General features: G+C 41.8%; 1 protein-coding gene across 2 annotated transcripts; it reads left to right on the top strand.

Annotated features, from left to right (window-relative positions):
* Positions 1-465: 465 nt before the first annotated feature.
* Positions 466-22,862, top strand: LOC100170209 (G alpha s/olf-1 protein). Of its 2 annotated transcripts, NM_001129988.2 has the most exon segments (12): positions 466-623; positions 2,663-2,735; positions 9,142-9,196; positions 9,380-9,499; positions 14,558-14,655; positions 17,371-17,425; positions 17,620-17,693; positions 17,873-17,931; positions 18,213-18,333; positions 18,634-18,764; positions 19,057-19,124; positions 20,946-21,541. In NM_001129988.2, coding segments are annotated over 12 exon segments (1,140 nt in total). In that variant the 5' UTR covers positions 466-484; the 3' UTR covers positions 21,093-21,541.
* The last annotated feature ends 1,621 nt before the right edge of the window (positions 22,863-24,483 follow it).

The following is a 24,483-nucleotide window of genomic DNA, read 5'->3' as shown; positions in this document are numbered from 1 at the left end:
TTCTGTGTCATGCCGAGTTTGGGTCCCTGTCACAGGCAACAGTGAGACGTGAGACCCGGGCTGTTCGTATGATGAAAATAAGCTATTTCTCCCCTCCTCAATTGAATGTGAAAGAGGTAAAAGCCTCAATCAACCTTAACATCTGTGGATGGTCATCAATATCGGTATATAAAAACTATATGTGAAGAAGGAAAACCCTAACAGAATTGACCAAGTGAGAGGGCGGCCTGGGTGTCGTCATCAACAGTCTCATACCCTCTGACAGCAAGATCTACTGAAAATACGCATTATGTACACATAATTACAAGCGCGGTAGGACAACGTTTTAAAACTGATTAGTTCGACGTAACACTAAACAACAAGACTGTATACATGTCGTTAATATTATTCTCAATTCCGTGGGTCAACAGAGGGATCTAGAATAGTTTGTTTATTTATTTTTTTCCACATTCCCCCTCCCCTGGACCCTATTTCTTGCGGGAAGATGGGTTGTTTGGGCAACAGCAAGACTGAAGATCAGCGAAATGAGGAGAAGTCACAAAGAGAAGCAAACAAAAAGATAGAGAAACAACTTCAGAAGGACAAACAGATATATAGAGCAACTCACAGGCTACTACTTTTGGGTAAGTTTGTTGAAGGAAAGCTGATGTGTTGTAGGCAAGGCCTCATTGGCAACATTGTTTCTATTCCTATATGGCACACTATTTGATGTTGTGATATAGGATATTGTTGTCTCTGTAGGCCTTCCTCTTACACTCTAGTCTCATTTAACTTTTTCATATGTGACATGGTTGCTGGTATGATGTTTAAGTTGGGTATCAGTTAGACTTGATTCTCTAACATAATTGAAGTCTACTTATTGCTACATTGTTATTGTTTCTTCACATTTGATACATTTAGTCTTGAGCCTGTGTGATTGTAACAGCTCGTGCCTAATCTATATCAAACATGGGTGTTGAGGCTCTGCATGTGTGTTGTGGGTTTGTTTTCAGAACTACTAGCTGCTTGACAACTTTCAAATTCATAGGCCTGTATATTTCAAGGTGGGCCTATGTGTGAATTAATGAATGGTGAACATTTCTACCACTGACACTTCTGTACTCATGGTACTGTTATCATGTAAAAGCAGTCAAAATGTCCTCTCTTAATTATAATATTTTATTAGAATTTGCCTGATGCCTAGTGTATTGAATGACATAGCGGTATTTCTGTTGGAGAGGAAGTTGTGGTAACTAAAGAAAGCGGAACATAACTCACATTTAACCATAACAAAAGCTTTACTACAATGCTGCTTTAGATATAGCACTGTGCTCTTTGCACTTTTATATGATATGACACGTTTTGTTGTGTGTGCCACTGGCAAGTTGTCAGATGTTGGCCTATTCGTGAGTAAGAATTTTGTTGGACAGTGTTGATGGAGAAACATCCGACCATGAACCAACCATGATAAGCTCGTAACATTTGAGATCACTGCTATGGGAAAGAAGATTTTCACTTTCATCATTAGAGTCATCTATTTGATTTGACAATGACATGTGTGTATTGTTGACACCTTTATGCTTGATTCACACTATAGGTTCAAACCAAGCTGTACTGAGCTAGTCTACTTATGCATCCACCACGAGAACTGTGCTGGAAAGAATGGTGTGAAAAGACAATATCAGAGCCAACACAGTCCAGTTTGGGTTGTCCCTATAGTGTGAATCAGGCATTCGAATGGATCTGTGATGAAGAACTTCCTTAGTTATTTTTACATGGGGATGTCCACACACCTAAACTAGCCAATCGAAAATAAATCAGACTTGATAGGTTTTACATGTTACTTTGTGTTACCATTACATCCCTGGTTATAAGTGAAGCTGGTAATATTATTGCATTAGTAGATTTCAACAGGTTGATATTGCACCCATTCATTTACATCTTACTGTATGTGTGGATTCACCAAACCTCCCACTATTGTACGTTGTTTGACTCGGACAGCGGTGATCTTAAGCTCAAGGTAGAAGTTGCCCCTTACCACATCAGTTTATCAAACTTAAATCCTGACCTTAACCAACTGGAAGATAAAACTATATCTGACCCATAGAGAGAGAGGCCTCATCGTTGTATCCTTGCCATTATGGCGTCGTTGACGGCATGGGCAGTGCCATTGAAGCTATATCCATTTAGAAGTTGTCAATTTCTTCTTCACTATTAACTGATGCCTCTTGATGACCTGGTTACACATAACAGGGACACCAGGAGGAATCAGCCAATGAAGTTGGAAGTTCTGACCATATTAAAATGGTGGAAGCCCTCAATGGCGCTGCCCATACTAAAACGGCCTTTTGGCCACTAGAGGCCTCTTAACATTCTCTATGATCTGACCCTAGGTCAGAGGTTAAGGGCAACTTCCTCCAAATCCTGGCCTCTACTGGTGCTGAGTGAGACCTCGGTCAAGTGGCATAATAACCCATTTAAATTAGAATAATTCCTAATGTTTATTTCACAGTTTTGAAGTGCTGAACTATAACTTTGAACGTGTCTCTCTTTACAATTATTTTTTTTGTAGATGACTTCTGAGCATCACATTCCAAAAGGCCGTCTCTGTTGGCTGTCAGGGCAGGGCATTTCTCGATACTCTATGAAATAATTCTAACCATCTCTTCCCCCCCACCCACAGGGGCTGGTGAGTCAGGGAAGAGCACCATAGTGAAACAGATGCGAATCCTCCATGTGAATGGCTTCAATGCAGAGTAAGTATGGTTTCCTTCTCCAGACTATGCTCTACAACTGTGAATATAGATCAAGGTTTGAGACTTTACAAGCAGAGTGATGGGGGGTAATCTCAAAGGAACCAAAATGTATTGGTCTTGCAATACCTGAATTGTAGAAAACACATTAGATTCACCTGTGCACAGCACATGATGAGAGGCTAGTAACAATTGATGGTATCCCTCAGTTCAATAGCCACTATAATGTACTGTCTAGGCGTCTCGCCTAGTTTTTACTGTGAAGTCTTAGATTTCGATTTAAGAATTATTAGTCTGATTGTATGGACAGATGTAAAGACGAGGATTTAAACTTCCTTCAGAAACAAATACTGTGGGGTTCAAGGCCCTGGTGCGTTGGTTGGTGAAGGGTGCTTCAAGGCCCTGGTGCGTTGGTTGGTGACGGGTGCTTCAAGGCCCTGGTGCGTTGGTTGGTGACGGGTGCTTTAAGGCCCTAGTGCATTGTTTGGTGACAGGTGCTTCAAGGCCCTAGTGCATTGTTTAGTGACGGGTGCTTCAAGGCCCTTGTGCGTTGGTTGGTGACGGGTGCTTCAAGGCCCTGGTGTGTTGGTTGTTGGAGGTTTAGGCTCAGGCGAGTAGGTTGGTTGGGGGTTTAGGCCTGAATCTGGTGTTGGTCCAGGAATCTGTGCATTGGTGGGTTATGGTTTAATCTCCAGTTTGTGAGGTTAGGTTTGGAGGTTCAGGCACTGGTTGGGTGTGAGTGGCTTGTGTTAGACGAGCACATCAGCATATAAGGCCCCCAGCTGCGTGTGACCCATCTCGTGACTCCACAACACTTACAACTGCAGCGCTCTATCTTGTGTGTATGAATATGCTCAGTTCATCACTTGGTCACATCCTAGACATTTCAGACATTCATTGATTAGTTGGTTGTGTCTGTGTGATAACTTAACTGTACTGTGTATCACTTAAACTTAAGGATTGCATTAGCAAATGGATACAGTGCAGGGCAGTGTGTCTGTGACTTCTCAGCAATGTTTTTTAGTCAGTCCTGGAGGAACATATACTGTACAACGAAAAGGAAGATAAGGAATTGCTGGAGGTTTTTGGTAGATTCCCTAAATCCTGAAGTATGTCATTTTTGCATTCAGTAACTTCCACTGATAAGGTTCCAGGCCTTTGTGAAACACTGGACCAAGTATATTTTATCTTCTTAGATTAGGAAAGGATGTATATCATCACACATGCTTTCTTCATATACAGTGGGGCAAAAAAGTATTTAGTCAGCCACCAATTGTGCAAGTTCTCCCACTTAAAAAGATGAGAGGCCTATAATTTTCATCATCATAGGTACACTTCAACTATGACAGACAAAATGAGAGAAAAAAATCCAGAAAATCACATTGTAGGATTTTTAATGAATTTATTTGCATATTAAGGTGGAAAATAAGTATTTGGTCAATAACAAAAGTTTATCTCAATACTTTGTTATATACCCTTTGTTGGCAATGACAGAGGTCAAACGTTTTCTGTAAGTCTTCACAAGGTTTTCACACACTGTTGCTGGTATTTTGGCCCATTCCTCCATGCAGATCTCCTCTAGAGCAGTGATGTTTTGGGGCTGTTGCTGGGCAACACGGACTTTCAACTCCCTCCAAAGATTTTCTATGGGGTTGAGATCTGGAGACTGGCTAGGCCACTCCAGGACCTTGAAATGCTTCTTACGAAGCCACTCCTTCGTTGCCCGGGCGGTGTGTTTGGGATCATTGTCATGCTGAAAGACCCAGCCATGTTTCATCTTCAATGCCCTTGCTGATGGGAGGAGATTTTCACTCAAAATCTCACGATACATGGCCCCATTCATTCTTTCCTTTACACCAGGGGTGTCAAAGTCAAATGGACGGAGGGCCAAATAAAAAAATCAGCTACAAGACGAGGGCCGGACTGTTCGAATGTTCATTGAAAAATGTTTAAACGACGCATATAGTCTAGTGAACCTAATTGAACCTACTGAAAACCTAACAAATATATTACAATATGATCAGATAAATAAAGCAATATTTTCTTATGGCTCTGTCAGTAATCTTTAATTTTCAACAGACACAAAAGACAAATTTCCTTTATATAAATATCCCCATAACATGAACATTAAATGAAAGAAACCGGTATTCAAGGCACCATCAGTAGACTATATTTTCTATTTTAGCAAAAGTGGGCTAAATTTACTTCAAAGAAAAAACAATAATAGCAATTTTCTATCATCCACTCAACTGAAATATTTTTAAAATATAATTGGATTGAAATACAAAAAAATAAAGTGCAAAAATCTATTAATCAAAAACAACACTTTGTTTAAGGAGAAGTAACATGCAGTGAAAACAAATATTAAATTTTAACTTTTAAACTTGAACTGAGTAAAAACTCTAAATATGTGATTGCACAGTAATGTTCACTTGTTTGAGGTTGAGGGTGATACTTGGTGGTGTCCCATCTTTTCCACAAGTTCATCAATGTTCGGGGTAAGGCTCTGAGCTGAAGAAATCCTCAGAATTGAGTGGAGGTGTTCAGCAGTAAGTCGACTTCTGTGTGATGTTTTGTTCAGGTTCATCAAAGAAAACAGTTGTTCACACAGGTATGTGCTGCCAAACATAGACAACGTTTGAGCAGCCTGGATGCGCAGCTGGGGCATTGTGCCGGGGAGGAAACGGGCAAACTCCGCAGCACCCACTGCCGCATATTTTTCCCTCAGTGCATCATTGCATTGGAGGTCAATCAACTCCATTTGGAGGTTTGGTGGTGAGCTTTCCACGTCAACAGCAAATGGGTTACCGAGCAGTTCCAACCTGCTTTTTTGTGCTTCAAAGTCAGCAAATCGGCGTCGAAAGTCAGTGGTAAGCATACCTATTTTATCAGCCAACTGTGTGCTCGGGAACGCACTGGTAGAGAGCTTCTCTTTCATGGTCTGGCAGCTGGGAAAGTGGCTCAAATTTTCTTTCCGCATCTGCGTCTCCCACAGAGTCAGTTTGGTTTTAAATGCCTTCACTGTACTGTACATATCAGAGATGACACGATCCCGACCCTGCAGCTGCAAGTTTATTGCATTCAGATGACTCGTAATGTCACACAGAAAAGCCATTTCACACAGAAACATTTCGTCTCGGAGTTGTGTTGTGTCTTTCCCTTTGCTGTCCAAGAATAGACAAATCTCCTCACGAAGCTCGAAACATCTTTGAAGCACCTTTCCCTGGCTTAGCCATCGCACCTCTGTGTGATAAGGCAAATCACCATGCTCCGTTTCTAACTCCGTCAGAAATGCCTTGAACTGGCGGTGATTCAAACCTTTGGCTCTGATAAAGTTAACTGTGCGCGTGATGATGCTCATTACATGCTCCATTTTCAAGGCTTTACCGCACAACGCTTCCTGGTGTATGATACAATGATAAGCTGTCAGCTCACCTGTCGCGTTTTCCTCTTGCATCTTTTCCCGTATCTTCGCCACCAGTCCGCTCCTGTGTCCACACATCGCAGGTGCTCCGTCGGTTGTCAAACCCACGAGTTTTTCCCAAGGCAGCTCCATCTCATTTACACATCTTGACACCTCTTCATACAAATCATGCCCCGTAGTTGTGCCATGCATAGGACGTAAAGCCAAAAACTCCTCTGTCACGCTTAGGCTGGAGTCCACTCCGCGGATGAAAATTGACAACTGGGCAATGTCAGAAATGTCGGTGCTCTCATCCACAGCCAAGGAATATGCAATAAAATCTTTTCCCTTTTTCACAAGCTGCTCTTTTAGATTGATGGACAACTGGTCTACTCTCTCGGCAATGGTGTTTCTGCTCAGACTCACATTTAAAAAGAGTTGCCTTTTTTCTGGGCAAACTTCGTCACAAACTTTAATCATGCAGTTTTTGATGAAATCCCCCTCCGTAAATGGCCGGGCTGATTTAGCGATCTCTTCTGCCAAAATAAAACTGGCCTTGACAGCAGCCTGGCCTTGTGATTTGGCTTTTTTGAACAGAGCCTGTCGAGATTTGAGGCCTCGTTTTAATTCCTCTGCCTTTTGTAGCCTTTGTTCCATGTCCATATTCTTGTTTTTGTCCGCGTGTTTCGTTTCATAATGTCGTCTCAGATTATACTCTTTCAGTACCGCCACACTTTCTCCACACAGAAGACACACAGGTTTTCCAGCTACCTTCGTGAACATATACTCCGACTCCCACCTTGTTTGAAACCCCCGGTTCTCAGTATCCACCTTCCGTTTTGCCATTTTTGATGGGTATCTGAAAGTTAATTTTACTGTGATGCTGACGACTGCTGTGCCAATAAATATTGAAATGAAGCAGCCTACTGCTCGGTGCGTCACCTTTGCATTGTGGGAAATGTAGTATTGGTGCGTGTAAAAGATCTGCGGGCTGCCGGCTTGCTGCGGGCCGGTTCTAATAATAAATCAAGATCATCCCAGGGGCCGTAAAAAACCTTCTTGCGGGCCGGATGTGGCCCGCGGGCCTTGACTCTGACATATGTGCTTTACACGGATCAGTCGTCCTGGTCCCTTTGCAGAAAAACAGCCCCAAAGCATGATGTTTCCACCCCATGCTTCACAGTAGGTATGGTGTTCTTTGGATGCAACTCAGCATTCTTTGTCCTCCAAACACGACGAGTTGAGTTTTTACCAAAAAGTTATATTTTGGTTTCATCTGACCATATGACATTCTCCCAATCTTCTTCTGGATCATCCAAATGCTCTCTAGCAAACTTCAGACAGGCCTGGACATGTACTGGCTTAAGCAGGGGGACACGTCTGGCACTGCAGGATTTGAGTCCCTGGCGGCGTAGTGTGTTACTGGTGGTAGGCTTTGTTACTTTGGTCCCAGCTCTCTGCAGGTCATTCACTAGGTCCCCCCCCGTGTGGTTCTGGGATTTTTGCTCACCGTTCTTGTGATCATTTTGACCCCACGGGGTGAGATCTTGCGTGGAGCCCCAGATCGAGGGAGATTATCAGTGGTCTTGTATGTCTTCCATTTCCTAATAATTGCTCCCACAGTTGATTTCAAACCAAGCTGCTTACCTATTGCAGATTCAGTCTTCCCAGCCTGGTGCAGGTCTACAATTTTGTTTCTGGTGTCCTTTGACAGCTCTTTGGTCTTGGCCATAGTGGAGTTTGGAGTGTGACTGTTTGAGGTTGTGGACAGGTGTCTTTCATACTGATAACAAGTTCAAACAGGTGCCATTAATACAGGTAATGAGTGGAGGACAGAGGAGCCTCTTAAAGAAGAAGTTACAGGTCTGTGAGAGCCAGAAATCTTGCTTGTTTGTAGGTGACCAAATACTTATTTTCCACCATAATTTGCAAATAAATTCATTAAAAATCCTACAATGTGATTTTCTGGATTTTTTTTCTTCTCATTTTGTCTGTCATAGTTGAAGTGTACCTATGATGAAAATTACAGGCCTCTCTCATATTTTTAAGTGGGAGAACTTGCACAATTGGTGGCTGACTAAATACTTTTCTTCCCCACTGTATATATATAGTTATTGCGTATTCTCTCTCCACACACACACATCATATGTACACACACACAGTCACATACAAGTGCGCACACACACTACTTTGTAAGAACCATGTGATTTAAAAAAAAAAGTGACTATCTTGTTGAAAATGTAAACAGGGCCTTCTCAATCTACCTCAAGCCAATAAACTAGAGGCTGTGTCTGTGTGGGATACAAGCCCTCCTGCTGGCTGTTTCCTATTCTGTCTTTATTTTTCTTTCCATTTCTCTCTCTTTCTATTGATGTACCTCATTCTCTGACACACATTGACTCTCTTACTCTACTTAAATGCAGTTTGTGTTCTTGGGATAAACTAAACATCCGTGGCAGTGTTCAACTTAGTGAAATGTTTCCCGCTACAAAATACATCTCTCTTTGCATCTGAATCAGAAAAAACATTTGGAGACAGTTGGAGGACACTCACCGTTGCTTCCCGTAGCCTACAGTTTGGCGCACTCCACCTTCGCTTATTAAACTCCATTGCATTTTACTTGATAGCTGATACTGTCGTCTACTGATGGGTTGTTGCAGCTCAGTTACCACTCTTTAAGGTGGGATGATGTTTGACGTCTGATTATTTGTAGTTATCATGGCAGGTAGAGCATTTTCATTAAAGTCCAATGCAGGCACTGGGAGACTGGGACCTGTTAAAGATATGAGTTTCACCTAGTTGAAGATGTATGTGTCACAGTCATAAACATTGTCAGGTTCAGAAGGAATGATATTGGGAAATTGTGCATGTATGCCAGCTGTTGGACAATTATCTACATATATGTTTGTTTTTTGTTTGCTGTATCATCAGCATATCTGTTGTGTATGACAATGATACTTAAAAACAATAAAAATGTATAATAAAGAGGTTTTTGTTTTTTTGCAGAGAGAAGAAGCAGAAAATTCATGATATCAAGAATAATATTAAAGAAGCTATTGAGGTGAGTATTCGGTTTGAATCTTTGTAGTTCATGTCTCTGTAGGTAGATACTATGTAGAATAAAAAATTCTAAACAGCTAAGCATGAATCATGAATATTTTATCATAGAATATAATATACCCCAAGACAATCCTGTGTTGTCACTTGATTTGTATTGAATGTGTTTGTTTGTGTCACTCTTTAGACCATAGTAGCAGCTATGAGTACACTGACGCCTCCCGTTCAGCTCGCCAATCAACACAACCAATACCGAATCCAATACGTCCTCAACCTAGTCAATCAGAAGGACTTTGAATTCACATCTGTGAGTATGACAATGTTTCTACCAGACACACAAATCAAAACATTGTCTTTGCATTAACGTATGTTAGAGCCAGATCAATATGATTTGAGGGGACAAAACTTACCGATAACTAGATATCTGCCAATATACTGTTTTACGCCGGGGAAATTAAAAAGTAAAATTTTTACACACGGAATTCTCAGAAATCTAAAACAGCAATTGGTCAAGGAAATATGCTTCAAATGTTCATTTCCTACATTGTAAAATTATTGATACATACTGAGAATGGCCGCAAGTGCTCAGGTAAGCATGAGAGTCCCTTTTTTCATCATATTTATTTCATATCGGTTGAATTATCGGCCGATACTGATATGCCGTTAAAAGGCCGATAATATTAGTGAACCAATATATCGGTTGAACTCTAATGTATGTACACACCTGTGTGAGTGAGCATTTGTACAGTACCAGGAAAAAGTTTGGACACCTACTCATTCAAGAGTTTTTCTTTATTTTAACTATTTTCTACATTGTAGAATAATTTTGAAGACATCAAAATATATGGAATCATGTAGTAACCAAAAAAGTGTTAAACAAATGAAAATACATTTTAGATTTTAGATTCTTCAAAGTAGCCACCCTTTGCCTTGATGACAGCTTTGCAACTCTTGGCATTCTCTCAACCAGCTTCATGAGGAATGCATTTCCAACAGTCTTGAAGGAGTTCCCACATATGCTGAGCACTTGTTGGCTGCTTTTCCTTCACTCTGCGGTCTGACTCATCCCAAACCATCTCAATTTGGTTGAGGTCGGGTGATTGTGGAGGCCAGGTCATCTGATTGTAACGTAGATGCTGGGAGTCAAGAAGCAGGTGGTAAATTTAATTTAACAAGAAACATGGAACGATACAACGTAGGAGTAGCGTCTAGACATGAACAACAGAAAACAATACTGCCTGGGGAAAGAACCTAAGGGAGTGCCAGATAAAGGGGAGGTAATGAGTGAAGTAATGGAGTCCAGGTGCGCGTAATGATGAATACCAGGTGCGCGAAATGATGAATACCAGGTGCGCGTGATGATGGTTCCCAGCACTGGTGGTTAGGAAACCAGTGAAGTCGAACGCCGGAGGGGAGGAGCAGGAATAGATGTAACACTGATACAGCACTCCATCATTCTCCTTGGTCAAATAGCCATTACACAGCCTGGAGATGTGTTTTTGGTCATTGTCCTGTTGAAAAACAAATGATAGTCCCCCTAAGTGCAAACCAGATGGGAACAGTGTATCGCTGCAGAATGCTGTGGTAGCCATGCTGGTTAAGTGTGCCTTGACTTCTAAATAAATCTCTGACCGTGTCACCAGCAAAGCACCATCACACCTCCTCCTCCATACTTCACGGTGGGAACCACATATGTGGAGATCATCCGTTCAACTACTCTGCGTCTCACAAAGACACAGTGGTTGGAACCAAAAATCTCAAATTTGGACTCAGACCAAAGGACAGATTTCCACAGGTCTAATCGTCCATTTCTCGTGTTTCTTGTCCCAATGAAGTCTCTTCTTATTATTGGTGTCCTTTTAGTAGTGGTTTCTTTGCAGCAATTTGACCATGAAGGCCTGATTCACACAGTCTCCTCTGAACAGTTGATGTTGAGATTTGTCTGTTACTTGAACTCCATATGATACATTTATTTGAGCTGCAATCTGAGGTGCAGTTAACTGTAATGAACTTATCCTCTGCAGCAAGAGGTAACTCTGGGTCTTCCTTTCCTGTGGCAGTCCTCATGAGAGCCTGTTTCATCAAAGCGCTTGATGGTTTTTGCGACTGCACTTGAAACTTTCAAAGCTCTTTAAATTTTCCAGATTGACTGACTACATGTCTTTAAGTAATGATGGACTGTTGTTTCTCTTTGCTTATTTGAGCTGTTCTTGCCAAATAGGACTATCTTCTGTATACCACCCACCACTACCTTGTCATAACACAACTGATTGGCTCAAACGCATTAAGAAGGAAAGAAATTCCACAAATTAACTTTTAATAAGGCACACCTGTTAACTGAAATGCATTCCAGGTGACTACCTCATGAAGCTGGTTGAGAGAATGCCAAGTGTTCAAAGCTGTCAAGGCGAAGGGTGGCTACGTTGAAGAATCTCAAATATAAAATATATTTTGATTTGTTTAGCACTTTTTTGGTTACTACATGATTCCATATGTGTTATTTCGTAGTATTGATGTCTTCACTATTGTTCTACAATGTAGAAAATAGTAAAAAATAAAGGAAAACCCTGGAATGATTAGGTGTGTCCAAACTTTTGACTGATATGTTCCCTTTGGAATGTCCATCCAGTAGTCTCTGTTGCAGGTGCAAGCCTCATGGTACTGGTATCTCTGTGGGTTGTGGTACAGTATAGTAATTGATGGGGCGGCAGGTAGCCTAGTGGTTAGAGCGTTGGACAAGTAACCGAAAGGTTGCAGATCGAATCCCCGAGCTGACAAGGTAAAAATCTGTCGTTCTGCTCCTGAACCAGGCCGTTAACCCACTAGGCCGTCATTGGAAATAGTTCTTAACTGACTTGCCTAGTTAAATAAAGGTAAATAAAATGCAAAATTAGCGGGTAGGGCCTCGATGCGATACCTGTTAGCTAATTGACTGCCCTGAGGAAAGGCCTGGAGGTCTCAGAGTACCACTGGTTTACACTGATTGTGCCTGTAACACCACTAAATACCTCTCTCTGGTACCCACATGTTTCTGTGTCACACTGGGATGCCCATCTGAACAACAGGGTGCTTGCTGGTAGTTGTCAGGCTGTTAGGACTTGGCTGGGAGGGACATAGGACTCTATTCAAGCTAAGCAGGTACCAAGTTTCTGGATAAACATAATCTATAATGGATTTATAAGTGCATCCAATAACTTTGTTTTATATTGATCACAAAAACCTTGTTAACGTTTTTTTTATTGAATAGGACCCATAGTGTCCTAGAGATAATTTTACTTATCTCTAGAACAGATGACATGTCACTCAACAAAATTAAAACATATTTTTAGCTGTTATTATGCTTTAATTTAGATCCCCTTATGAGTCTTTGGCTGAAAGAATATTAACTATTACAGTTGAAAAGTTGCTTCTCTATCATTGCGCGATTGACTGTCATTGAAGATTGCCATGTCCTTTTTCTGGGCCTAGCACACCTGCCATAACATCTCTCTCTCTGAGTTTGGGTGTGTAGGCCTACATGTGAAAGGGATATGATTGACTGCTGTCTTGCTCTGTGGCGTTTGAATGTCTGCGATTTCGTTCCTAATGGAGGAGAGTTGAATGACTCGAAGGTCAGACAGTGTAATACTGTTGGCAAAGCCTCCCTCCCTCTCTCTCCCTGCTTCCTCTCTGGCACCCCCCAGGGCTGAGGGGGAACCGGTTCTACTGGTCACCTAATCTCAGAGTACAGATAGAAAAAACAGACGGTGAGGAAAAGGTGGGGGACGATTGTATGGATATCTATGGTCTGGGCTGTTCATTTCATGTTTAAATGCGTTGTTGTGGTATGGGATTTGTTTTCTGGCTGCTGATTAATCGACTGATTAGAATGGTTTCGGCCCGTTGCCTACCTCTGCTTTATAGGTTGTTATTCTTAACGCCACTAAAATGTAAATTTTCTCAAATTCAAAGCTACCCGGCTCCTCACTTCCTTATCCTGTCTCTGGCTACATGATGCTTTTGTAGTGGAGTTGACCATAGTTAGAATGCCAGAGGGGACATTCCCATTCAGATGTATTTTACATAGCACATGATCATGTGCAGAACGTAATAGATGGTTGTTTATTAACCAGGAAAAGGCAACCAGTTGCTTTAAAAAACCAAAAAATTACTTAAAGCAAGATCAAACTCCCTGTGATATGCTTAGCAAAACAACACAAGCCTTTGTGTATTTGAAAAAAGGCCATACCAAAGGATGAAATGGAAATGATTATGGAAAAAACTAAGATCAGACAAGCCAGTGAGCAGAGAGAAACAATCTAGCATTGAGTTGTAGCCCCAAAGGATTCTGGGTCGGCTGCTGTAATGCAATGAGCAGTTCCTAGAGAGGAGTTTTTATTTTTTTTCTTAAGCGCATGACTGATGATAAAGGAGGACTCTGTTACTAAGACACATGATGAGTGCTCTTTTATGGAGTGGATGCAGGGATTTTTATAACTCTTCAAGTAACCCAAGCCAGCCGAACGGTGGGACAAATATTGGACAGCAAACCTAAATGTAATGCAAGTGTGTGCAGATGCATTGTTCCACAAAGGTCCAGTTGTCCAGAATATGTTGTTTTATACATGACAGGGTTTCTTGTTCCATGGTCCAAATGGAAGGCGATGGAGGGAGATGATGAGTATATCTGCCTTTCTATGTGCTTTTTAGCCCTTTGAATGTTGTCCATGGGGTGGTCACTCTGGTCCTTTAATAAGCTATGTGGACATTCCCACTTTATGCAACAGATATCAAACAAGGAAGTAACAGATTGGCCTTTAGATATGCTAGTTGACTGGAATCATTACACCCGCACAGCTTTTGTTTGCTAAATGAATGTAATGAAATATGATTCATTCAATGTTATGAGATTTTGACGTGATTATGAGTCAACTGACCCTCCCTAGCCTGTCGACCATATGTAATCTTTATTTCTCCTCATTAAAGGAAATGTTGAAAAGGTTGTAAAAACTTGCTTTGTTTTTTCGTTTTTTTTTTTATATTTAAAGGCACATTCTTTAATTTCATCAGCCTGACCATGCCACTTTGTTTTTCTTATTGAAACTCCCCTTGGTAGTTACCCTCACTGGCCACAGAACCTGTTGTCCTGTCAATAAATGCTAGATCCCTAATAGGTGTGCTGCCCCATTGGAATGTAAAAAAAGATGTGGCACATCAGTGCCCTCAAAAATGACATGGATGATGGACAGTGTCCTCCTTTTCTACTTGCTTTAATTTAGTCGATGTATTGTTATTGTACCATGTGAATTAATTGCGTCCTCTTTCTCTCTTCCACTGCCCCTCTTCTTTCATTCACTCTCTCTCCTTACATCACTCTCTCTCTCAGGAGTTTTATGAAAATGCAAAGACTCTCTGGCAGGATGAGGGCGTGAGGGCGTGTTTTGAGAGATCCAATGAGTACCAGCTGATCGACTGTGCGCAGTAGTAAGTATGCACTGCACTGCACCGCCGAGAGGGGACCAACTGTCTTGAATAGCTACAGTGCCCTTGTACAGGCCTGTGTTGTTGAAAACAAACACTCTAAGCCAACGATTAGGGGCACACATGGGACTGTAGTTCAAGGCTGGCATGCTCAGATTTAGCAGGCGGATAAAATACCAGCTAAAGTTTGTAAACCCCAAATCTAAAATGTATTTAATCTCATCAAAACTTTATTGTAAAAAGCAATTTCCTAGAGAGACCCGTTCTGATTTTCAATGGCAAGATAACAGGCAAGTATTCTGCCTGAAAATGATGTGTGGTAGCGGAGCTCTGTGTCATGGAAGTCATCTTGAGCTCATGCTCGTCCTCCACAGCTCCTCATCGTGTCTGTGCACACACACAACAGTATGACATCACCAGAGCTTTCTGCATCAACACTGCCACCTCTGGCTATGTGTCTCTCTCTTTCACTCTCTCGCGCTCTCTCCTCACTTTCTTTCTCTTGCTCTCTTTCTATCTCTCTGGCACGCTGTCCCTCGTACTCTCTCGCACCACACTCTCTCACACACGTTCTCTTCCTCTCCTTCTCTTCCTCTGCTTTCTTTTCCAACTGTTGTGTGGCTCCGCATCTGTGATGCAGGATATTTGCAGCAACGGGGACCAAAAATGGTAGGTCCTGAGTCATAAAAAGGGAGAGACAGATTTCACCAGTGGTTGGATGGGTGGAGGGTAACAGGGGAGGTGCGGGAAGTAAACCACAGTGACTGGAGCCTCAGAGTTAAGTCTGTTATAGTGGTATTTGATTTGAGCTGATTGTATAAAAAATTCATATTGTGCTAATGTTTGAAGAGGGCTGTTTTTATTTGATTGTGTTACTTAACAGTCTAGGACAACCCCTTCAGGTGGTTCAGATGGTCCAGTCTTTTGTTCCCTCCCTCTCTCTCACTCTTTCCCACTCCCTCTCTCAATACCTCTCTCCTGCTCTCTCCCTCCCACTTCCTCTCTCCCAGTCCATCTTTCTCAATCTCTTGCTCCCTCATTTTTTCTCTCCCTCTTTTTCTTTCTCCCCTCTCAGGCCCTACTCCAGTCACACAAGATTTTGAGCTGATAGTCTATTTATAGAGCCTGTGGTTCTGTCTCCATGGTAACCATGCTGGAGGCCAGGGCACTAGGGAGCTATTTTTGAATCTGCTCTGTAATGTCAGACTACTCTTTCTCTCTCCCCCTCTCTCTCTTTCACACACACATGCACACACTTTCTGTCTTTCTCACCATTTCCTTCCTACCTATCACCCTCCCTCTCTTTCTTCCATCTCTCTCTACGCCTTTCCTACCTCAATCTCTATCACCCTCCCACTCTCTCTCTATCCTTCCCACTCACTCTAATACACTCATTCAATCTCCCAGTGCCAGAGACTAATTTAGAGATGTGTATATGTCTGTTTGGGTTCAGGCTGATGGGCTAGGTCAGGTTTGTGAGTGTGAACCCTTGTGAAAGGAGAGTTTACAGTTCTAACTTTTACAACATTCTTCAGTAACGTGTAGGAAAGGAAAGAGTAGGAGTTCATCTCCCCACCTGTGTTCTTCTGAAGTCTGCATAGTTATCTCTGGCCATCTTTGTTGCCATAACAAAGAGTGGTACATGCACATGAGCGCATACACACTCACATAATCTATGTGTTTCTCCTAGTCCCTTTGTCTCTCCCAGTGAGTGCCGACTCATTCCTGCCATGTCTTACCTGTACTTAGACCTGTCACATTTCACCCCTCTGTGTCACATTCCTGGTTATCCAGAGGCTCGGCATTCCTCTGTGTTCAGTATGCTTGGGAGACCGGCATTCAGCTGTCACACACTGTTGGTACAGTTTGTGGCGTTCAGTTGTATTAGACACTCTGTAGGTACTGTTTAAACCCAAGTAAAACAGTTGTAAACTACACTAAGACAGGAACACCTGCTCTTTCCATGACAGACTGACCAGGTTAATCCACATGAAAGCTATGATCCATTATTGATGTCACTTGTTAAATCCACTTCAATCAGTGTAGATGGCAGGCAGGAGACAGGTTATATAAAGATGTTTTAACCTTGAGACAATTGAGACTTGGATTCTGTATGTGTGTTGAGTTTTTCCACACTCAACAGTTTTCTGTGTGTATCAAGAATGGTCCACAACACAAAGGATATCCAGCCAAATGCTTCCCACAACTTTGGGAAATATTGGAGTCAGCATGGGTGCAACTCAATATTAGGAAAGGTGTTCCTAATGTTTGGTATACTCAGTGTATGTCATGGAATTGGACATTAGTCTCAAAGTCAGTATGACTCCAGAACGATTGTTATTCCTCTCAGCTCTAAGTGTCTGTACCAATGATGTCTATGTTGATGTTTCTCTCAACCGCCTTGTTCCTGGACGGACACTGGTCCCTGGGATGTTACTAACTGGCTGCTCATTTAGTTAGCTGACACTGACTTAGTAAGAAACTAAGTCGTCCTCCAAAGAGGAAGTAGCGATGGCTTACCACAGGTCAGTCCCTCCCTGCTACAAAACAGTTGGCGACACACAGGGGTATATAATTCTATTGAGCTCAGTGGTCTCTACCTGTCCACAAACCAAGACAAGCTCACCATCATGCTTTTTCACTGCCCCTACTGACTGAATTCAGCCATTTTGTCCTGTCCTGGCCATCCTTCTAAATCTTTTTTTTTTCTCTCCTCAGCTTTCTAGACAAGATTGACATTGTGAAACGGAGTGACTACACTCCCACTGATCAGGTGACTTTCCGTGGTCTCAATGCCACCATCATCAGAGGCCCAGGGATACATCTCAAATGGCACCCTATCCCCTCTATAGTGCACTACTTTTGGCCAACGTCCTCCATTTGATACACATCCCTACTGTCCTCCAACTTCCTTTCATAATATTGATGAAATATAACCCAGATGAATGACTCCCGTCTTTCTCTCAGGACCTACTGAGATGCAGAGTGCTCACCTCTGGGATCTTTGAGACCAGATTTCAGGTGGACAAAGTCAATTTTCAGTGAGTATAACCCAGGATTATCTTCCGATTTGGTTATTAGTACTATACCTGAAGATCAACCTCCAACTCAGCCCTTTAGACGTGTATGAGTCCATACAGTGCAACTTACATGTGATTCATTACTACGCCACAAGGTCGTAGCGTGTGGTATATTTATCGCACTGACATCTCTTCCACAGCATGTTTGACGTTGGTGGTCAAAGGGATGAACGTCGGAAATGGATCCAGTGCTTTAACGGTAACATTTGTGTTGCCATTTTATCTGGCCAACCCAATAGAGAATCACTCACAAACACAATTCATTCTCATTGATACTTTTTGGGGGGTTCTAGACGGGTCCTCCGTAGTCTGTAGCCCTGTTCCACTACAGGTTTCCTGTATTTTATCACCTTTGCTTTTTCTGCCTTTACTGTGTGTTTCGGCCTTAGCCTTAAAGCTAATTGCCTTTTGACTGTGTCATTGATTTCGCTTAACAAAACCAGGTTGTCTGAGTCCCTCCTCCCTCTGTCTTCCTCACAGATGTAACAGCCATTATTTTCGTGGTGGCCAGTAGCAGCTACAACATGGTGATCCGGGAGGACAATCAGACCAACCGTTTGCAGGAGGCTCTGAATCTATTCAAGAACATCTGGAACAACAGGTGACACAAGCACAACCCATGACACCGCCTCCCCACAAATATTTATGGAATCAATGGAGTTTTATTATATTCTTCTGTTTTATTGAAATACTCTCATCGTACAATTTTCTAGCCGTAAATGACCACTGACTGCTTGTTACCAGTGTATTTAGCCTGTTGTTACCAGTGTATTTAGCCTGTTGTTACCAGTGTATTTAGCCTGTTGTTACCAGTGTATTTAGCCTGTTGTTACCAGTGTATTTAGCCTGTTGTTACCAGTGTATTTAGCCAGCCTCTCTGTGTGTGGGTTTCTATTTTTAGGTGGCTGCGGACCATTTCTGTCATCCTATTCCTCAATAAACAGGACCTGCTAGCAGAGAAGGTGTTGGCTGGGAAATCAAAAATTGAAGAGTATTTCCCAGAGTTTGCACGCTACACCACACCGGATGATGGTGAGAAGTTGTCACACTTGACTGGATGTTTACTGTACACACACACACGGTGCACACACATATACACACACACACACACACGGTGCGCACACATACACACACACACATGGCGACACACACGCGCACACACAGTGATTCTGCTTTTTACCACGGTAGATGGCTCTTGAATGTTCTTTCCTGTGGCTGGTAAGTAATCATCATAGCGATTAGTGACACTGTGAAAATTGTGAAAATGTGTGATGGTGTACTAGAATCAAATCATAACACTCATCAGTCACTTACTATTCTATAGCAACACCAGAACCAGGGGAGGATCCACGCGTCACGAGGGCAAAGTACTTCATACGAGATGAGTTCCTGGTAAGTGCAGAAATACAATGTTTCCCCTGCTAATGTTATATAGAATCTTATGGTATTGATTACAAAATAGGATCCAATCAAAACCAAAAATGCCAAATGAGATGACTTGCTTGTATTGGATACAGTGCCTTGCGAAAGTATTCGGCCCCCTTGAACTTTGCGACCTTTTGTCACATTTCAGGCTTCAAACATAAAGATATAAAACTGTATTTTTTGTGAAGAATCAACAACAAGTGGGTCACAATCATGAAGTGGAACGACATTTATTGGATATTTCAAACTTTTTTAACAAATCAAAAACTGAAAAATTGGGCGTGCAAAATTCTTCAGCCCCCTTAAGTTAATACTTTGTAGCGCCACCTTTTGCTGCGATTACAGCTGTAAGTCGCTTGGGGTATGTCTCTATCAGTTTTGCACATCGAGAGACTGAAATTTTTTCCCATTCCTCCTTACAAAACAGCTCGAGCTCAGTGAGGTTGGATGGAGAGCATTTGTGAACAGCAGTTTTCAGTTCTTTCCACAGATTCTCGATTGGATTCAGGTCTGGACTTTGACTTGGCCATTCTAACACCTGGATATGTTTATTTTTGAACCATTCCATTGTAGATTTTTCTTTATGTTTTGGATCATTGTCTTGTTGGAAGACAAATCTCCGTCCCAGTCTCAGGTCTTTTGCAGACTCCATCAGGTTTTCTTCCAGAATGGTCCTGTATTTGGCTCCATCCATCTTCCCATCAATTTTAACCATCTTCCCTGTCCCTGCTGAAGAAAAACAGGCCCAAACCATGATGCTGCCACCACCATGTTTGACAGTGGGGATGGTGTGTTCAGGGTGATGAGCTGTGTTGCTTTTACGCCAAACATAACGTCTTGCATTGTTGCCAAAAAGTTACATTTTGGTTTCACCTTCTTCCACATGTTTGGTGTGGCTTGTGGCAAACTTTAAACGACACTTTTTATGGATATCTTTAAGAAATGGCTTTCTTCTTGCCACTCTTCCATAAAGGCCAGATTTGTGCAATATACGACTGATTGTTGTCCTATGGACAGAGTCTCCCACCTCAGCTGTAGATCTCTGCAGTTCATCCAGAGTGATCATGGGCCTCTTGGCTGCATCTCTGATCAGTCTTCTCCTTGTATGAGCTGAAAGTTTAGAGGGACGGCCAGGTCTTGGTAGATTTGCAGTGGTCTGATACTCCTTCCATTTCAATATTATCGCTTGCACAGTGCACCTTGGGATGTTTAAAGCTTGGGAAATCTTTTTGTATGCAAATCCGGCTTTAAACTTCTTCACAACAGTATCTCGGACCTGCCTGGTGTGTTCCTTGTTCTTCATGATGCTCTCTGCGCTTTTAACGGACCTCTGAGACTATCACAGTGCAGGTGCATTTATACGGAGACTTCATTACACATAGGTGGATTGTATTTATCATCATTGGTCATTTAGGTCAACATTGGATCATTCAGAGATCCTCACTGAACTTCTGGAGAGAGTTTGCTGCACTGAAAGTAAAGGGGCTGAATAATTTTGCACACCCAATTTTTCAGTTTTTGATTAGTTAAAAAAGTTTGAAATATCCAATAAATGTCGTTCCACTTCATGATTGTGTCCCACTTGTTGTTGATTCTTCACAAAAAAATACAGTTTTATATATTTTTGTTTGAAGCCTGAAATGTGGCAAAAGGTCGCAAAGTTCAAGGGGGCCGAATACTTTCGCAAGGCACTGTATGTTAGCATTGTCTTCATGTTAGATTTGTTATTGAGTCAAGTGGATGATGTCCTGATGGTTGTAGTATTTGTGTTTCACTGTGTGACTTCAGAGGATCAGCACAGCCAGCGGAGACGGCAGGCACTATTGTTACCCCCATTTTACCTGCGCCGTCGACACGGAAAACATCCGCCGGGTCTTCAACGACTGTCGGGACATCATTCAGAGGATGCACCTTCGGCAGTATGAGCTCTTGTGATGGGAGGGGGCTGCAACAAAGACTCTGAACCTCCACCTCCGGTCTCTCCCTGACCCCCCCTGAAACCCACCCCTGTCGACCTGCTCCTGATTCGGTGTACTCTTGGGGACTCCTGAAGTCAAACTAGATATGAGCTACAGAGTAACCTGGAAAGACTATTGAAATACTGCAAAACACAGAATACATCCAAGCCAGATCAGCTGAACTCCACTGCACTTTAGCACTGTGCTCAGGACTCGAACCCATTTCACCACACACACAAGCGTATACACGCTGACATAACACCGAACTCTCTCTTTTTCACACCATTAGTTTATATTTTGAGACACACACACTTAGACACACTTGCTCTCAAATTTACCCTCCGATAACTGCTTGCTGTTCTGAAAAATAACACACTTTTACTCGACTACATGGTCCTGGACTGGGTGAGCTCAGAGTCTTGGCTGCTTACTGTCTGCAGCCACAGATTGACTGGATCAGTGCTTTCAATGACTTCACAGCCAAGATACCTACTAGGAGCAACGTTGATGACTGACAATAAACCAGAGAAGCATCGTGGTGGGCAGGGCATGGGGGGAGGGGAATATCTATGTAAATTTGGTGGAGCTTGGACACCATGACGCTCACAGGATTGTCACATGACTTTGCCTTGTTTGTACAGCAGCGGGAGGAAAAAGGCCAACGTTCACAGAACTCAACGGAGTGCAAAAAACATATACAGTACCATATAAGTGAAGAGAAGTCCGATCAGCCCTGTTTCTGTCTCCAGTTGTTTTGTCTGTGTAAACTTTTGTGCCATTGTGCCCCCCTCTCTCTAATCACCCCTCCTCCCTGTCCACTCTCTTAACCTCACCTCATACCCTGCACTGTTACTTTACTGGCAATGCTCTTTGTTTTATTTTTAAAGAAAAAAGTAATCCTGAAATTTAAAAAAAAACTAAAAGAGGAAGAAGATAATTATATGGGATTCTATTCTTTACTCATGTGGTCAACCCCCCTCCACCCCCTCCTTCCAAGGCTATTTGTATGTCTGTCTTTACTTTACTGCTGAACTACTATTCTTGTACAGACTGTAAAATGTATTATTTTGTACAACTTTATTGAAAAAATAGAAGATCCCTGTGCCTTGATCACGACTGTACGTGTATAATGAGCTAAAGTCGGTGTTCTACTGCGCTGTATAGCTGGGCCAGTTTCCCCCATCTCTCCAGGGAAGGAGGACAACCATTCGTAGATTTGGATTTTTATTTCTCTCCCCCAACTCTCCTTTATGATTTAAATGCTTATTTTTGGATCCATATACCAAAAGAAAGATAAATATATGAAATGTTTATGGATTTTTAAAAGTATTTTATTAGAATCAAAGACACAAATTGTACACTTGATATAGTGTGCGTATTGCTAGAACTGAAATCCTTTTCAATTAGGTTTTGTTCAGGTTTTGTTTCATTAGTGACTTCTGCAAACAACATTTTGAAGGGTGAGTGTTTATTTACCATTTTTAGCTTTAAGGTAAAGGGTGATGGAAAAATATCCAAATGCAAAACATTGCTTGTTTCTACATGAATATTTTATTTTGCTAAAGAAAACAACAATCAAGAAATGGTATTGTTTTGGGGTCCTTCCTAGTGTTCCACAACAGAGGCAGACTGTACAGTATTACATTTTCACTTCAGTGCCCTAGTTTTCATGTATTATGTACATCAAACATGGGTTTCTACTTTCAGAAGAGGAGCTCTGCAAAATAAAGTTGTTTTGGTGCAGACAGCAAGAGGCCTGTCCTTACACACAATCACAACGGCAAGGACAAACATACACCAGATAAAACCACATCTCATTCACCTGCCTTTAGCCCTGTCTTGAGTCATGTCCACCGTCCTTAGACAGTTCTTCATCTCCTCATACAGTGCCCTATACTCTTACTTCACTACTTTTAACCTTTTATCATCAGTTCTATTCTACTTTTGATTGAATCTATAACATGCATCATGACTGTATTCAATTCAGTCTGTTGTTTTCCAAACACTGGCATTCTACTTCACCACATAGCTTTTTTGTACACATACAAACAGTTGTGGTTTGTGTTATTAGAGCGTGGATCTTTAGGGTATTTGTCTTTGCATTTTGGTCTTGACCTACACCATGACAGTTGTTGCTGAATGTCTTTCTCTTGTCAGGAGTGTAGCTTAGGGAAGTACATGAGAATAAGAACTGCAGTATTTGAATGTGGAGGGGAATGCAAAAGACTCAAGCATGAGTCAACGGGTCAAAGGAAGTAAGAGGAAAGGGGAGGCAGGATTGTGATGAAAAGGGCGGAGTGCTGTTGGAAACAGGGTTTCTTCAGCCCAACATGAATGTCCCTTGATATGATTACACTGTTCAGTGCCATGCTCCCTGAACGCGAGGAGAGAACTGCCAATGACACAACTGAGCAGAACGTACGTGTCTTATTTAACTTGATGGAAAAGAGTCTTCTCATTGATATTGAGCCAGATCTACAGGTTGGTTGCCCTAGGAACTGTAATTGTGTTATCTACGGCCTGAATGATTGTCATTGCTTGCTATTCCTGGTGACTGTGAGGGCTGGGTTCATAGTCTGTGATGCTCTTTGACATCAGAATAGCTTATGTGTCACTGTTGTGTGGGTATTGAACATGGAGGCTTCCACAATTTAAGGTTTGATTGATATGATGTCATTTTCCCCCCATGTTCTTGTTCCTCATATACAGCTGAATGCTCTACCACTTTTCACCACTAGGTGCTGACAACCCTATTTATGTCAGAATAATACAGTCCTGTATCCATAAGAATGATAATTTAAAGTTGCTCTAGCAAACATTCATATTTGAACCAGATTACATCTGTTAAGTAATAAGGATTATTATCAGTATAATATTTTCTGTCTGAGTTATTCTGACTGGAAATAAACAGGCCATATGTTGAGGGAGGGTCCAACGTTTAGTCATGCAGGGATTTGGTAAAACCTTGGTCCTGTAGAACTCAGCTGTGTTAGCAGGCTTATGAGGTATTGCTCAAGGATTACACATTCAATCTTCAGAAATAAACCCATAAAACTTTAGATAAACTAATTAAAATGAAATCTAGCATCCATAAAATACTGTTTGTGTGGCTACAGGCCCACACACACACACTCATATACAAATTCCATCCCAGAAATAATGCAAAACACTGACTGGGACCATTCTAATCACCCAAAGGCTGTACTTTGCTTAGTTCTCCTTACAATTAATATAAGAGTAGGCAAATGCATTTAGTTCATTATTATGATTATGCTATATGTGCTTTTTCCATCTATAATAATTGTGCTTTCTGCTATTTTAATGATTTACTTGTTTAAAACTGTATACAATGATTGTGGTTAGCCTTC

The sequence above is a fragment of the Oncorhynchus mykiss genome, chromosome 16, assembly GCF_057628025.1.
Source record: "Oncorhynchus mykiss isolate SJ-2025 chromosome 16, ASM5762802v1, whole genome shotgun sequence".
NCBI classification, from domain to species: Eukaryota; Metazoa; Chordata; class Actinopteri; order Salmoniformes; family Salmonidae; genus Oncorhynchus; species Oncorhynchus mykiss.
Note: the sequence above shows the minus strand (reverse complement) of the source record. Positions and strands in the feature narration are given on the sequence as shown.

What these genes read in the sequence shown, in the direction of transcription:
- LOC100170209 (XM_021564388.3), top strand. Translation starts at nt 14,990, where the DNA reads ATGGAAGTCATCTTGAGCTCATGCTCGTCCTCCACAGCTCCTCATCGT. An exon ending in CTACACCACACCGGATGATG is followed by an intron (nt 18,765 to 19,056) that starts GTGAGAAGTTGT and finishes ACTATTCTATAG; the next exon opens with CAACACCAGAACCAGGGGAG. An exon ending in TCATACGAGATGAGTTCCTG is followed by an intron (nt 19,125 to 20,945) that starts GTAAGTGCAGAA and finishes GTGTGACTTCAG; the next exon opens with AGGATCAGCACAGCCAGCGG.